The 17,161-nt window shown below is 40.1% G+C and overlaps 1 protein-coding gene across 1 annotated transcript in view; it reads left to right on the top strand.

The window, feature by feature from the left end:
- The window catches only part of KDM3B (lysine (K)-specific demethylase 3B), a 46,784-nt gene that overhangs the window by 8,758 nt on the left and 20,865 nt on the right, over positions 1 to 17,161 (top strand). Inside the window, exons 5-9 of the mRNA XM_015569637.1 lie at positions 1,848 to 1,972; positions 3,790 to 3,864; positions 6,562 to 7,161; positions 11,405 to 12,641; positions 13,491 to 13,692. Of these exons, the coding sequence (XP_015425123.1) occupies positions 1,848 to 1,972; positions 3,790 to 3,864; positions 6,562 to 7,161; positions 11,405 to 12,641; positions 13,491 to 13,692 (2,239 nt within the window). The remainder of the gene's footprint in view (positions 1 to 1,847; positions 1,973 to 3,789; positions 3,865 to 6,561; positions 7,162 to 11,404; positions 12,642 to 13,490; positions 13,693 to 17,161) is intronic.

Genomic DNA, 17,161 nt, shown 5'->3' with positions numbered 1-17,161 from the left:
AGCCTCTCCCACCTCTGCAGCAGTGCTAAGGTTGTCCAGCTGCCAGCAGACATCCCCTGAGGACTCCCGGACTGCAAGAGGGCACAGTCTGAGCTGAGCACCCTCTTCCCCCTGCCCCACCCCAGTGTACGAATCTGGTGCACCAGGCCTCTAGTCAATAATAAATAAATAATTATGAATGAAAACCGGAAAGAATTATTACCTTCTTCATGTTCAGATACAGATTTTGCCCAAGATTCTCTACAAAGTGTAGACTGTTGCTTCATTTATCTTTCCCTTCATGTTGTGCATCAACTTCTTCCTTTCTGAACCTCATTATGATCATGATTTTCAGTGAAATAGTGTCCTTGGTTCTCTTTTATCAAACTAAATCTAAGTAGGTAAAGGAAGGCATAGGTACACAGGCCTATTTAGGGGAAAAGAGTATCAAGATAAAATGATGTTTAATAATCAAGGAAAGGTATGGGGAAGAAAGAATGTGTGGAAAAATTGATGGCAGAGAGAAGAAAATCAAATGAACAGAATAAGAGATGTAGGGGTATATATTAGTATGTATAGAAAAATTAAGGAAGCTTAATTATAGCTCAAAGATCACTTAAAATAAGTAGTATTTAGCTATATAGTCTCAAATGTATAAGATACGCAAGAGAGAGACTATATTACTTTATCAGCTGGTAATGAGGGCCAGCTGATATTGCAGGGTAACATTACCAGCTGATAAAGTAATATACTTGAAACTCTATGTTCCTAAGAAGACAGGTGCTATATTTGTCAGACTATTATTAGTGTAGAGGTTGGTAACCTCATAAATTGAACTCTCTACCTACTGTTATTGAAAGTCAGATAGTAGCGTGTAAGTGGTTATATATCATTCATATGGTCACTTAACAAAATAGTACATTCAACTTATTGGCCTCCAATTTTTTTTTATGTATGTGTCAGATCTGAGTACATTCTCATACTACCTGTAGTTTTTTATTTGTAAGTTTCCTTCCTCTCCCTTGTATTTTAGAATGGGGAGATTAAGGTGAAATCAGAGGCCTGGGAGATTCTAAGAAACTTTCTAAATAAACTAAAGTTACAAAGGTCACTGGGAAAACTGTGTTTTATTTTTCTTTGTTTTTGTTAATCCTCACCTGAGGATATATATTTTTAAAATATATATATATATTTTTATATGCTTTGGTGCTTAAGAGTTTGGGGAAAAAATTGTTTTTCCTCCAGTAGTAATGTTAGGTTGTCCATTTAAAATATATTTTATTGATTTTTTACAGAGAGGAAGGGAGAGGGATAGAGAATTAGAAACATCGATGAGAGACAAACATCGATGAGCTGCCTCCTGCACACCCCCTACTGGGGATGTGCCCGCAACCAAGGTACATGCCCTTGACCGGAATCGAACCTGGGACTCTTCAGTCCACAGGCCAACGCTCTAGCCACTGAGCCAAACTGGTCAGGGCCTGAGGATATTTTTCCATTGATTTTTAGGGATAGTGGAAGAGAGAGGTAAAGAAAGAGAAAAACATAAATGTGAGAGAAACACATCAATTAGTTGCCTCCTGCACACACCAACCAGGCCTAGGACCAAGTATGTGCCCTTGACCGGAATCGAACCCAGACCCTTTAATCTGCAGGCCGACGCTCTATCCAGTGAGCCAAACGGGCTAGGGCTATGTTTTATTTTTAAATTGCTGAGTATGGTAAATCTGAAATTGCTCATTCAACTCCATACAAGAAGACTAAAAGTGCCATATATCTACATTATATGATTTTCCTTCTGCTTTTAGAAACAATTATAAAATATAGCATAGCCAAAAATATTTTATACTGACTCATCTCTCCATTAGGTCCCTACAGTGTTCAAGGTCACAGGGTCAAAGTATATCAGCCAGAGGGGGAAGAAAGTTGGCTCTATGGTATTGTAAACCATCAAGATTCCATTACTCGTCTTATGGATGTGTCTATAACTGAGGTAAGGCTTTGTGTTATGTGTTATTTCATCTTAAAGGTGTAGAAAAAGGGAGCATCCTGAGTAAGAAGATTTGGGTTCCATATGTGGCTCTATTGCTTAATGACCATATGACCTTGAGAAGAAAAGCTGTTCAACTTTCTCTCTTTTTTTTTTAATATATATTTTATTGATTTTTTACAGAGAGGAAGGGAGAGAGATAGTTAGAAACATCTATGAGAGAGAAACATCGATCAGCTGCCTCCTGCACACCTCCCACTGGGGATGCGCCCGCAACCCAGGTACATGCCCTTCACCGGAATCGAACCCGGGACCTTTCATTCCGCAGGCCGACGCTCTATCCACTGAGCCAAACCGGTTTCGGCTGTTCAACTTTCTTAACCTCGTTGTTCTCATATATAAATTAGAGTTAATTAGGCACCCCCTCCCTCCCCACTGATCTCCGAGCACTGTTGGGAAGTGAGATAATGTATTTGAAAATGTTTTAAAATCTGTAAAAACAATATACAAATGTGAAGTGCTATTATAATTTTATCATAAAGGTTAGTAGTAGTTAAAAATCTAGTTAGCATTTGGTTTTATAATACTTATGCCACTCTCCCTTGGATATTGGAAAAATTGTTTCTAATGAAGTAAACAGAGAAGCATAGCATCTAGAGCAGCGGTTCTCAACCTGTGGGTCGCGACCTCTTTGGGGTCGCCTAAGACCATCGGAAAACACATATATAATTACATATTGTTTTTGTGATTAATCACTATGCTTTAATTATGTTCAATTTTTAACAATGAAATTGGAGGTCACCACAATGTGAGGAACTGTATTAAAGGGTCGCAGCATTAGGAAGGTTGAGAACCACTGATCTAGAGCAACCTGGAGAATTGTGTCAGAAAAACACTAGATGAGTGTTTTGAAGCAAACAGATTTGTATTTATATACCTTTGAATTCGTTTCAGACTTGGCCTTGGCAGTCATGTGTAAATATAAGCATAATTATTTTATTTTTTTGAGTTTTAAAAAAATTATTAATTTTCATTTAAAAATTTTAAGCAATATACATATATAAAGTAGCTATTAAAAGCTATCCTCTCCCCTAAGCAAATATCACTACCCACAGTAGTAACCACCATTAACTGTTTGGTATATATTATATATTCTATAATTTACTTTTGTTTACTTAATTGTAAGTTAACATCTTTCTGTGTAAATGTATAGAAATCTGACTTGTTCTTTTAAAGTAGATACATATTTAACTGGATGGATGTATCATGACTAACTTAGTCTAAAATTGATGGACATTTAAATCATTGACAGTATTTTCAATAATATATATAATGCCACAGTGAATATCCTTGAACATATATCATTGTACACTGTTTCACATTATTTATTGGGATAAATTCCCAGCTGTGGAATTGCTAGGTCAAAGTACATGTACATTAAATCTGACAATGTCAAATTGGCCCTTTCCAAAAGCTTTTATTCTTTAATAGTAGAGTGGTGCTTTGAATGATTATTGGTTCTGAAGGTTTTTGGTTTCTGTAATGTACAGAATATGAAGGTTTTAGAATTTGAAATTAATATCCCTAAAAGAGACCCAAATGCTTAAAGCTTACCATAGTCCAGACTTTGTTTCAGATGCTATCTAGCAGTGAGTAAGATAGTAAAGATCCCTGCTCTGGTAGAGCTCTTATTCTACCAGAGTAGAAATACAAAGATAATTACATAGATTAGAAAAATACATTATTGTATCCTTGGTAGACAATGTATTAAATCTTTTCCCCTCTTTTTCATATTACCTGTTATCCTGCTCCTACTGTAGAGCGGTGAGATCAAGTCTGTAGATCCCAGACTGATTCATGTGATGCTGACGGATAACTCAACCCCTCAGAACGAGGTACAGTAATAGACTGAGTCTCTGAGTAGACTCGTGACCTTGCATTATGTTATTATGTAGATTTCTTATATGTGTATTGTCCATGGATACCCTTTGGACTTCAGCTCTGGCCACTGTACATTCCTTTTTTTTTTTTTTTTCATGGTCTTGCCTAGTTAAGGAAGAATAGTTTCAAGAAAAAAACCTAGTCTGAGCAAACTCTTTTAATCATGGCCAGGTTGCCTAGCCGTTTTGAACTCCATAGCCTAACTTATTTCTTCTTATATTCTTCCAGGACAGGTATATTTGAAAGATACAGTAGACAGTTAAAGCTATAATAAGATACACTAGACAGTTAAAGCTATAATAAGCAGAATATAAAGTAACTCATCACCAACCCAATAATACGAAATGGAAGAGAAGTTACATCCTCTTTTTCTTTCCATTAGGTGATATTGAGCTCCAAAAGAGTCTGATTTTCCTTATCCCAAGAAGGTCAAATAAAACAGGTGCCTAGTTCAGTGCTCAGCACACAGTGGATAACTCTATAATTACTATGAACCAGACAAACTCTTGGTTCATTCAAAATTATCATAGTCCAAAAAACATACATTATAAATCAGTGCCTGAACCAATCAAGGAATTCTGTACAATTTCCCTTCAGTAGAATATTGACTAGGATGGCCAGCTGTCCAAATATTCTTCATAGTCTCTTAGCACCTCTGTAATAGTGCTATCTTGGCCACTCATGCTAAATATAGTTCTTCCTCATCTTCTTTATTCAGTCATTTTTTACTTCATAAATAAGATGAGGGTAGGAAAAGAAAAATCAGGGTTAAATTTAATGGCTCTTTACAACATATAATATTGCCACAAATTGGATAAGTCTCTTGACTTTGTTTACATGGCTGAAAACACCTATTACTTTTATGGTGTATTGGGCCCCTTTTTTATTCCCTTCCTTATTTCATTTATTCGATTATTATGTGCCAGGTACTGTTCAGTTGGTTAGATATGTAGCTGGGGAGTACTGGTTTCATGTGAGTAGCTCACTGTAAGTAGGACATATAAAAGTTGTTGCTCACGGATGTTGCTGTGAGCCAGGCTCTGTAAGTTGGCTAGATGAATCAGATTGATCTGTGGTTTTCAGCAATAGATGTTGATTCTTTCCTTTTCAGCTTTGCCATGATGTGACTATCTTCTTAGCTAGCAAAGAATAATTATTATTGACAGTTCTGCCAAGTTTTACAGTAATCATCCTTAGAGATCCACCTCATCTCTTGAATGAGTGAGCAAGAAAGGAGAAATTTCACTGATCATACTTCTGTGGTTTACAACAATGAAAACTGGGTGGTGATAGAGGTTGAAGAAGGGCTAAACAAGTTTTAAAAGGACCAAATGAAAACAATTTCTAGCAAACAGAAACAGTTCTTAAATGGAAGATTTAGAAACTTAGATTAATATTACCAGAAGTATGGGGAAACAGAAAGAAATCTTGGGCTTTGGTTAAGAATTGTAGAAGGAAATTAAAGGAGAAAAAATGGAAATGAAGGCAGAGACGGAAAGAAGGAGGGAGGGAGGAGGGAGGGAGGAAAGGGGAAAAATACAGAACTAGAACTGACTAAAGAAATATAAAATTTGAAAAAGTTTGTTATAACACCTATAATAATGATTACAACAAAAATACAGATCTGCACAAAGAATCTATAAATATTAATGGCAATAAGAGTAGATTTATTCTTAGATAATACTAATAGCTAAATAACTGTGTGTTACTAGCTTATTGCCACCCTAGCAAATGTTATCGCTGAATTAAACTATCTGAAAGTTATCTGAATAAAGCTAAAATGAATACCTGCTTCTTGGTGGGATACCAATCTAAGAATATTTCAGATACAAGCCTTTGCTGCACAAAGGTTGCTTGCAAGAATATTAGCTGTGTCCCACGCCCCCTTCCCTTTGTCCTTCTCAGGGAAGACTATAGGAATTGCCCCTTCTAACCTGTATCTTTTAAGGTTATCCGGCCTCTCAAGTAAAGAGCAAGTAAGAGTTCATGAGCTAGGCTGAAATTATTGAAAGAGCTAAGAAAAAGATTTGACTGTTTGGTGTATGGTAGCATGCCTTTTTCCCTTTCTTCTGTCTAATGCTTTGAAATAAGATTTGGAGATTGCATCTTTTTAAAGTCTGTAAGAGTAATCCAAACTGCCTCTGTTGGGATCACTTTTCCTTTGGTCACAGACTCACAAATGTCGGTTTTCCTATTGCCACCAGTTCTTAGTGACTTCTGGAGGAAAAGATTTTATCTTTCAATATTTGAAATGCCAGTTTCTGTCAAACAAGGAGTTAAATATGGAATAAAGCTGATTTTTTCATCAAGGGGCAAATGAGCTCCCAGGTTAGCTTTGGCAGTCTATTTTGTAAAAGAAATTCCACAGATATTTAAAACCTTCATTTGAGGAAGTGTTGAATTTTATTTAAGGGAAGGTTTGCCAAGTGAGTTAATCTCTAGTGACCATTATCTTGTACGTGTGTGTAAATCGAGTCCCAGGAAGATTGAGCTTTTGACACAGGGAATGTCTTAGAGCTGGCATTGGAACTTGGTAGTCTGTGCCTGCTTTGATTTTTTTGCTTCTAGAGATGGGAAAGAGCTAATGGTTTATGGTTTTCACAAGATGGAAAGTCCCTTGTAATAAATCTTCTTTGAATTTTGTTTTGTAGGGGGGTACGTTAAAAGCAGTAAAGCCTTCCAAAGGAAAGAAGAAGAGAGAGAGCATAGAGGGGAAAGATGGCCGGAGGAGAAAAAGTGCTTCGGACTCTGGGTGTGACTCTGCATCAAAGAAATTAAAAGGAGACAGGGGTGAAGTAGACAGTAATGGGAGCGATGGAGGCGAGGCGAGCCGAGGGCCCTGGAAAGGAGGGAATGCCAGTGGAGAGCCAGGGCTGGATCAGAGAACCAAGCCACCGCCGACTACATTTGTCCCCCAGATTAACCGCAACATTCGCTTTGCCACTTACACCAAAGAAAACGGCAGGACTCTGGTGGTGCAGGATGAACCTGTAGGTGGGGACACGACTGCACCTTTTACTCCATATCCTACACCCCCAGGGCAGACACCTTTGGCCCCAGAGGCGGGTGGAGCTGAAAGCAAAGAGGCAGGAAAAACACTGGAACAAGTTGGTCAGGGCCTGGTGGCTTCAGCAGCTATGGTCACCACCGCCAGCTCTACCCCAACCACGGTGAGGATCTCAGACACTGGCCTTGCAGCAGGGACTGGGCCGGAAAAACAGAAAGGCAGCTGGTCGCAGGCCCCAGGAGAGGTGAGTTGTTTCAGAGGCAGATTTGCAAGACTTGGTTTCATTCTTCCACTCTTTATTTCTTGGTAACACATTAAAAGGCATCTCAAATGCTAGAGGGAAGGAGTATATCTAAGATGTGCTTAAATTAAACACTGTGGATGGACCTTTACTGCTCATTGGACAAATGTGTATATTTTAATAATTTTATTAGCTCTTAAAAGTCACCTGAACAATTAGGCTAATCAAAACTGATTATGCAACCCAATTTAATGATACATTAAGACAGATTTTTTAAAAGTATATTTTATTGATTTTTTACAGAGAGGAAGGGAGAGAGATAGAGAATTAGAAACATCGACGAGAGAGAAACATCGATCAGCTGCCTCCTGCACATCTTCTACTGGGGATGTGCCTGCAACCCAGGTACATGCCCTTGACTGGAATCGAACCTGGGATCTTTCAGTCCGAAGGCTGACCCTCTATCCACTGAGCCAAACTGGTTTTGGCTAAGATAGATTTTTAATTTAGTTATCTTTTTATTTCATAGTGGTTGAACTGCCACCAGGCATGTGAGAGGCAAGGTTAACGAATTACAGTGTTGGTAATAGTGGCACTATAATTAAGGCTATGTGAAAGCCACTATTACCAACCCATGTTTTCAGTTTATCATTTTCTATATTTTCCCTTGAGGTTGGGCTTCTTTCGCATGATTAGATATGGTCATAAAATTATCTTTTCCTGCCGAATCCGGTTTGGCTCAGTGGATAGAACGTCGGCTTGCGGACTGAAGGGTCCCGGGTTCGATTCCGGTCAAGGGAATGTGCCTGGGTTATGGGCACATCTCCGATGGGGGATGTGCAGGAGGCAGCTGATCGATGTTTCTCTCTCATCGATGTTTCTAACTCTCTATCTCTCTCCCTTCCTCTCTGTAAAAAATCAATAAAATATATTTTTAAAAAATTATCTTTTCCTAACTTAATCTATTATTTTTATTTTTATTATTTATTGATTTGAGAGAGAGAACATTGATTTGTTGTTCCCTTTACCTATGTGTTCATTGGTTGATTCTTGCATGTGCCCTGACTGGGGATCAGACCCATAAACTTGGCATATCAGGATGATGCTCTAACCAACTGAGCTACTTGGCCAGGCCTGGCTTAATCTTTTAAAGCCTAACCTGGAAAATTTGATGGAATTAGTCACAGTATCCAGTTTACTTTTTTCTTTTAAATCCTCACCCAAGGATATGTTTTTTCATTGATTCTAGTGAGGAAGGAGAGGGAGAGAGTAAGAAACATCCATGTGAGAGAGAAATATTGATTGGTTGCCTCCCTTATGTGCCATCCCCAAACAGGGACCAAACCTGAAACCCCGGGTATATGGCCTGACTGAGAATCACCTGAGACTTTGGTGCACAGAATGACACTCCAACCAACTGAGTCACACTGGCCAGGGCTACTATTTTCTTACAAAATGGAACTTTTGTTAAATTATTTAAATTAACATTAAGTTGGCTCCCAAATCAAATTTGAGGCAATATTAAAAACAGTTCTTACAATCAATCTTTGGACTCCTATTTTGGTCACCAAAGTATGATTTATGATTCTAGTCATAGTTTTTTCAAGCTAGAAGTATGAAATACTAAGATATTAAATAACTTTTTAAAATTATGTATAGGAAACTACTGTGTGCTAAGTACCATATATTATAAACAAAGAATTGAAATTCCTGTTTGAAGGAGCTCACATCCTAAAATGGAATAATTTTAGGTATAACAATGCCAGATAAAATATAGCATAAACATTTCATCTGATTTCTTCCTCTCCCTAGAAAATGCAATTTGGTTTTTGTTTGTTTGTTTGTTTCGTTTTTTTAAAAAATATATTTTTATTGATTTCAGAGAGGAAGGGAGAAAGGGAGAGGGAGAGAGATAGAAACATCAATGATGAGAATCATGGATCCTCTACCTCCTGCACACCCCACTCTGGGGATGGAGCCTGCAACCTGGGCATGGGCCCTGACCAGGAATCGAACCATGACCTCTTGGTTCATAGGTCCATGCTCAACCACTGAGCCATCTAGAAAATGCAATTTGTTAATCCCTAGTGTGCAGGGATGAGGAAGGAGATGAAATGTCCAGGCAGACTGTAAATGCAAATTTTACACTGTTCATGGTTTGTCCTTTATTAAATGACCAGCATTCCCAAGAGAACTAGGTGAGGATCTCTATGTGGATTTCTAGATTTTATATCATCATATTGCCCAAATTAATTAAAATGAATTCCATGTCAACGGCAGTGTGGAAAAAAATGGGGAGTTGCAAAATAGACCAAATTTTACATGCTACAAGAAGAGCTCCATGGAGTGCTGTTATTCTTAAAAGAGTAGCAAAGCTTAATAGATGAAATGTGGATTCTAAACAGGTTGGAGAAATTTCTTTGGCTACATCGGTAATTTTGCTAAGGTGTCAGCCTAGGTTTTCTCCTTGGGGTAGGATTTTAAAATACAGAAAGGGTTGTTTCCATTATGATGTTGAATCTAAAATACGGACACAACCTCATCCAAAAAATTTCTTGCCCTTAAAATTGAGTTGAAATCAGCTTGTCATCAGTTTAGTATAAGAAAAGGATTTGGAATTTAATCACTTGAAGGAAAATAAGCGCATCCAAATTGTTCTTCATTCATGTGTGTATTTATTTTTAAAGGGTAACTTTAGTAGTGAAACCTGAGCTACCCATGCTGGTTCCTTGCAGTCATGCAGGTGTCAAGGCTCCTGGCCAAATCCCGCAAGTGAAGCAACTACAACGCATCAGTGCTGCGTCTGTCTATTCTTTTCTTTTTAGTTGGAGGTTTAAGTCAATGGTTGTTGGTTAGTGGAAAAGAAAAGAAAACAGAATTATGAACCCTAAAATGCCCTGAAACTGTCTCTATAGCAAATGTCAAAGGAGGGCAAACCATGGGAGCCTGCCTGTTCTCTTGCCTCTGTGCCACCCGCAAGTTAAGTCCTAATGTAAACTTCTCTTGAATATTTAAAGAATGCTTTAAGTAAATTGAAACTCCCTTTTTTTTTTTTTTACAGAGCCCTTTCCTATCTGGAACATTTAAAAAATTGTGATAAGTAACATATAACAAAACTTACCATTTTAACCATTTAAAGTATATAGTACTGTGGCATTTAGTATTTCCACAATGCTGTGCACCCACGACCACTATCTAGTTCCAGAAATTTTCATTACCCCAAAAGGAAGCATCATATTTATTAAGCAGTCATGGAATAATTTATTTCTAGCGTTTTAAAGTGAATGTTTAGGGTTATCATCATTTACTACTGCGATTTGTTAGTCAAGTGCTAGGACCTGGTTTTATTCAATTAAAAAGTATTACAAAAGTGCTCATACCTACCTATGGATATTTCTGTGTATGTAAATGGATGTGTAATATACATGAAAGTGATCCTACTTTATGCACACACAAAAGGAAAGTATTTTTTTATTGTCCAATTTGTTATGCTGAATCTTTTGTTTGGTGGGCATATCAGAATCTTTTACTTTTCCTGGTTGGAGACTTGTTAGATCCTAATGATAACACAAGTTTTCAATAATCAGTGTGCTCTTTTTAATTTAGTGTCTTTAGGTTTAACTTTAATTGAAACAGATAGTCAACTTTCAGGTTGACTTGAACCCATAAATAAATGGCTAATTTCCTAAAGGGTCCAACTTAAGGAGTTTCAGACTAAATAAAAGAATACTTTTCCTTAATGTACAATGGGCTTGTTAAGGGGCTGAAGTCACTTTTGTAAGATAAAAAATTTGTAATAGCTTAAATAAATTAAAACTTTAACAATAGCCTAAGGTCATTGAGGTAGATTAGTATTACATGGTCACTTGGTATGTTTTAAAGTAAAAGCTGATGTCTGTTCAGGAATCCTTTTCACCAATTCCCTGGTAGAGTCATTGTTTCCAAATAGATACAAGAAGCCTACACAGACTCCTGGTGCCATGACAACCAAATGGCTGACAACCAAGGGAATGGAAGGATGAATGGCATCTTACTATCTCTAGCTTACCTTGCTAAAGATTTCCTCTGTGTGGTCTATGGCAGGTCTTCCCTAATGCTGATGAAATCTAGTTGTAAGAGCAGTTTTCATGGAATTGTAGGAAAGAAAAGTTGATTGACTAAAGGAATGTTGGCCTAGGGCTAAGAAAGAGATCATAAGGTTGTCAAGAGAAGTCAACATCACTAACTCCGGCTATCTTCTTTTCAGAATTCAAGAAATTCTGTCCTGGCCTCTTCTGGATTTGGAGCTTCTCTCCCAAGTTTATCACAACCTTTGACTTTTGGAAGTGGAAGGAGCCAGTCCAATGGGGTTCTAGCCACGGAGAACAAAACTTTGGGCTTCTCTTTTGGCAGTAGCTCTGCGCCAGAGTCTCAGAAAGACTCTGATCTCTCCAAAAACTTGTTTTTTCAATGCATGCCCCAAACTTTACCAACCAGTAACTACTTCAGTACCGTTTCAGAGAGTTTGGCTGATGATTCCTCCAGTCGAGACTCATTCAAACAAAGCCTTGAGAGCCTGTGTAAAGGCAGATCCACTCTTGGAGCAGACACTAAATCAGGCTCTAAGGCTGGCTCTGTGGACCAGAAAGTGCCTACAGAGTCCATGCCCACCCTCACACCAGCCTTCCCACGGAGCCTCCTCAATGCCCGTACCCCAGAGAGTCATGAAAATCTATTTTTACAGCCCCCTAAACTGTCCCGGGAAGAGCCCTCTAACCCTTTCTTGGCATTTGTGGAGAAAGTTGAACATAGCCCTTTCAGCGGCTTTGCATCTCAGGCATCATCAGGTAGCTCTTCCCCTGCTACCACTGTCACCTCCAAGGCAGCACCCACCTGGCCCGAGTCTCACTCCTCTTCAGATTCAGCATCTTTAGCAAAGAAGAAAACCCTCTTCATCACAACTGACTCCTCCAAACTGGTGTCTGGTGTCCTGGGCTCAGCTCTGACCACTGGAGGTCCAAGCCTCTCTGCTATGGGAAATGGCCGCTCCAGTTCACCCACCAGCAGCCTCACCCAGCCCATTGAGATGCCTACTCTCTCCTCCAGCCCCACAGAGGAGAGACCAACTGTGGGGCCTGGGCAGCAGGACAATCCCCTCCTCAAAACCTTTAGTAACGTCTTTGGCAGGCACTCAGGCAGCTTTCTGTCCTCCCCAGCAGATTTTTCACAGGAGAACAAAGCTCCTTTTGAAGCTGTGAAAAGGTTCTCACTGGATGAGCGAAGCTTGGCTTGCAGACAGGACTCAGACTCGAGCACCAACAGTGACCTGTCAGATTTGAGCGACTCTGAGGAGCAGCTGCAGGCCAAGACTGGCCTGAAGGGGATTCCAGAGCACCTGATGGGGAAGCTGGGCCCCAATGGGGAACGCAGTGCTGAGCTGTTGCTGGGCAAAGGCAAAGGAAAGCAGGCCCCCAAGGGCCGGCCTCGGACTGCACCCCTGAAAGGTGATCCTGCTGGGGCTGTACAGCGGCTTGGCTTTGGCACTCGCCTTGAATGCCTGTTGTTCTCTTGGGTAGCAGAGACCCTCCCTTCGATGGAAAGTTCTGTAATCTCATAAAATTACATAGCCAAGAGGGCCTAACAAAGGTCCCTCACTAGACCTGTTTCAGGGCAGGATTGCATGTAAATCAGCACTGGAAGAGGGGTATCTGTTAGTATAATGATAGTCCCACAAAGGAAGTCCTTGACCTTCCTTAGTAGTCTCTTTGTTCAGGAACTCTTTCTTGGTGTTTTTCTCATCCTTTTCTGCTCTCCTTTGGCCCATTCTCTCTACTCACCCCTCACTTTGCTTCTCTCTGACACACGTAAGGTTTTAATGTCATTTTTAAAAGCCATTAAGTCCTGTGTATGAAGTTATGGTCCAGAAGTGTGTAAGAGCTGATGGTAAAAAACAAGGAAGTCTGGTAGTAAAAGTAGCCGTTGTCATTAGGAATTGGTATCCCATGGGAGCTCAATTAGAAGACTTCTTGATTAGAATAGTCATATCCCTAGGGGCCAGAGACAGGTGGTGGCTACCTTCTGCCTTCTTGAGTTTTCCTCCTTCATGACCAGAGTTTTTTTTACTATAATAAGGCACTTCCTTCAAATTCCCCATGGTCCTTAGCCCCTAAGGGAAGCCTCTTTGCTCCCTCTGCTCCCTTTCTGTCAAGGATGAACCTGACGGGCACATGCCCAAACAGTGTAAAGAGGAGTGGTGGAGGTTGGTACAAGTATCTGTCTGCAAAAGAGTCATGTTATTGAGTCTCATTTATACCTGTCACAACCAACCATTTCTTCTTTCTCCCCTGCCACAGTGGGCCAGTCAGTGCTGAAAGATGTAAGCAAGGTGAAGAAGCTGAAGCAGTCCGGGGAGCCCTTCCTGCAGGATGGGTCGTGCATCAACGTAGCCCCTCACCTGCACAAGTGCCGTGAGTGCCGCCTGGAGCGGTATCGGAAGTTTAAGGAACAGGAGCAAGATGATTCCACTGTGGCTTGCCGCTTCTTTCACTTCCGGAGGTACCCAAACTTCTCTCTCTGTCTCTTTCCCAGTTTCCATTAGTGAAACATAATTCCCACCATTTTTCTGAATCTGTAAGTATGTGTTACCATCTTTCTCTTTGTTTTCCTTACCCCTTTACTCTCAAGTGTGTGCTGAGGCTCTGCCACAGTAGCTATTTAGTTTGGATTGTGAAATGACATGTAGCTTTGTCCTTAGAGAACTGAAGTTGAACAGTCTCAGCTGCCAGCCCCTGACCTATGTTGAGTTATTCCTAATTTAGGTTCCACTTGAAACCAGTGGTATACACAGAACTCAGTTTTGGATTATGAATCTGCCTAGCCACTTACTCCCCTCTTCAGTGCTAGAGTAACTTGAGTTCCCTAGAAAGGAGGAGAAGTAAGATTAGGAGATAATGTGAATTATCTTTGAAATAGAGAAAACTGATGAAAATCTTAGGAATATCCCCTTCTTTTACCAAACAAAACCTTATTAATCACTTCTGCCTAATAGAAGGGGAATTTCTTTTCTTTTTTTTTTTTTTTTTAAATATATTTTATTGATTTTTTACCAGAGAGGAAGGCTCCCCACCCCCACCTGGGGATGTGCCCGCAACCCAGGCACATGCCCCTGACCAGAATCGAACCCGGGACCCTTCAGTCCGCAGGCTGACGCTCTATCCACTGAGCCAAACCGGTTTCGGCGAAGGGGAATTTCTTATAAATAATCTTTCAAGAAGCTTTAATTTTTAAAATAAAGAAATCTAAATAATTTATCCACTTGGTGTGGATTCACTTATTCAACAAATGTTTTGTTTTTTTTATTATTACAAAGGGTATTACATATGTGTCCATTTTTTCCCCCCGCCCTAGACAGTCCCCTAGCCTCCCCCATCCCCCAGTGTCCTATGTCCTTTGGTTATGCTTATATGCATGCATACAAGTCCTTTGGTTGATCTCTTACCCCCCTATCCCCCGCCCCCCTCAACAAATGTTTATTGAACACATAATGTGTACTAGTCATTGTTCTGGGCACTGAGGATTCAGCAGTGCACAAAACCTTCAAATTTTAGCCTTTGAGAGGTTTGTATTGTAGTTGGAGAGGCAGACAGTAAATAAGAAAAAAGCTTAAATATATGGTATGTCAGCTGATATTAACTATGAAAAAAATAAGGGGAAGAGGATTGAAGAGTGGGGAGGCTTGATAGGATGATTTGAGGAAGTGTGGGAGTGAGCTGCACATTTTCCTGGGAGACTAGTATTCCAGGTAGAGAGCATAACAAGAGCAACTGTCCTGAGGCTGGAGTATATACACTGATGTGTTTTTGGAGGTAGGGTGACTAAAATAGAGTAAGCCAGGGAGGAAAAGAGTTGAGGTTAAAGAGTTAATGATAACCCTGGCAAGTGTGGCTCTGTTGATTGGAGCTTTCTCCTGAACACCAGAAGATCGTGGGTTCAATTCCCAGTCTGGGCACATGCCTAGGTTGTTGGGTCTATCCCTTCGTGGCACAAGGGGAGGCCACTGATCCATGTATCTCTCTCTTTCTCTTTCCTTTCCTCCCTCTCTAAATAAAACAATAATACCTATAACCATGGGGGGGCGGGGGGGAGTTAATGATGGGTCCAGATTTTAAAGGTCTACTCTAAGGGCCTTGACTTCCTTGCTGGAATAAGTCATTAGAGGTTTTAAGCTTATGAGTGATGCTGATGAGTGTCTTAAAGGAGCACTAGACTCCCTGTTTGAGACTAGATTACACTGAGGCAAAGGCAGAGAGAAGAGGCTGTTGCAATTATCTAGATGAGAAATGATGGTGGTTTGGTATGGGGAGGTAGCAGTAGAGGTGATGAGAAGTGATTGGATTAAGGATATGTTGTGTTTTTTTTTAAATATATTTTATTGATTTTTACAGAGAGGAAGGGAGAGGGATAGAGAGTTAGAAACATCGATGAGAGAGAAACATCGATCAGCTGCCTCCTGCACACCTCCTACTGGGGATGTGCCCGCAACCCAGGTACATGTCCTTGACCGGAATCGAACCTGGGACCTTTCAGTCCGCAGGCCGACGCTCTATCCACTGAGCCAAACCGGTTTCGGCTAAGGATATGTTTTGAAGATAGAGCCCACATGATTTTCTGATGGGTTAGGTGTGGAGTATGAAAGAACGTAGTCAAAGTTAATTCTACAGCTTTTGGCCTGAAAACTGGTAGAATGGAATTTCCATTTATTGATAAGAAGATTTCTCATGGAAAAGCAGGTGTGGGAAGGGAAATGGGGAATTTTAATTTGGGCATGTTATATTTGAGATGCCTATAGATTTCCAAATGGAATTGCTGAAAGGGCAGCTGGATAGACAATGCTGGAGCTGAGAGAAGAGGTCCAGGAGATAAAAATTTGGATGTCACCAAGTATTAAAACTATGAGCCTAATTGAGGTCACTTAAGGAATGTAGTTAGAGAAGGGAGGAGTTTAAGGACAGTTCTAGAGCTTCCCAACATTTAGAGATGGGAAAAATGAGGAACTGGTAGAAGAGGCTGAGAAAGACAGCCAGTGAGATATTCTAGAAGACAGCTGAAGAAAGTATTTCCAGGAAGGAATAATGAACTGTGGCAAATGCTGCTGATTGGTTCAGGTAAGATAAGGACTGGACTGTGACCATAGGATTTAACAAGGGGTAATGACCTTTTCAAAAACGGTTTTGGTAGATTGCTGAGGGAATGCTTGATGGGAGTGGACTAAGAGAAGGGAAAAGAACTAGAACTGGTGACAACCAGTACAGACAACTCTTTCAAGAAATTGCTCTAGCAAGCAAATAAATGGAAGATAGTTTGGGATCAAAAGAACTTTTGAGATGTAAAATGTTAGAATATTTTTGAGATAGCAAGTTTCAAATACAGTGATTCAGGGAGAGGAAAATAGATCATTTAAAAGAGAACTTGTGGAGAGATGTCTGAAAGATGATAGGATGTAGAGCAATAGGCGGAGCGATTGGTCTTCCCTGGGACCTAGTTCATTCCTAGTGGCAGAAGATCAGATGGCGCACATGGGTCCAGTTGCAGGAAGGTGTGGTGGTGAGAGTTTGTTGGAGTTCTCTTCTGGCTCCTTGTATTTTTTCAGTGGAATGCTTAGCAAGGTCCTCACAGGGAAAATAATATTGGAGGTTTGAAAGAAGATACGAAACAGGCATCTGGGATGTGACTGCCAGGCAATATTAAGGACTCACTTAATTTGGGTAGACATGAATTTAAAGGGTGATAGCATGGCTCTGTGTTTTCCTCTGGTTACATTTAATGGTGGGAGTATAGATAGTAGAACAAGTAGGCATTTCTTGGGACAGCTTTTTAGAGAACCTAGGCCTAGTAAGTATTAACAAAATTTATTATTAGTGCCCCGACTGATTTGGCTCAGTGGATAGAGCGTCGACCTGTGGACTGAAGGGTCCCAGGTTCGATTCCAGTCAAGGGCATGTACCTTGGTTGCGGGCACATCCCC

This window comes from Myotis davidii, unplaced genomic scaffold (genome assembly GCF_000327345.1).
Source record: "Myotis davidii unplaced genomic scaffold, ASM32734v1 scaffold545, whole genome shotgun sequence".
Taxonomy (NCBI): Eukaryota; Metazoa; Chordata; class Mammalia; order Chiroptera; family Vespertilionidae; genus Myotis; species Myotis davidii.
Note: the sequence above shows the minus strand (reverse complement) of the source record. Positions and strands in the feature narration are given on the sequence as shown.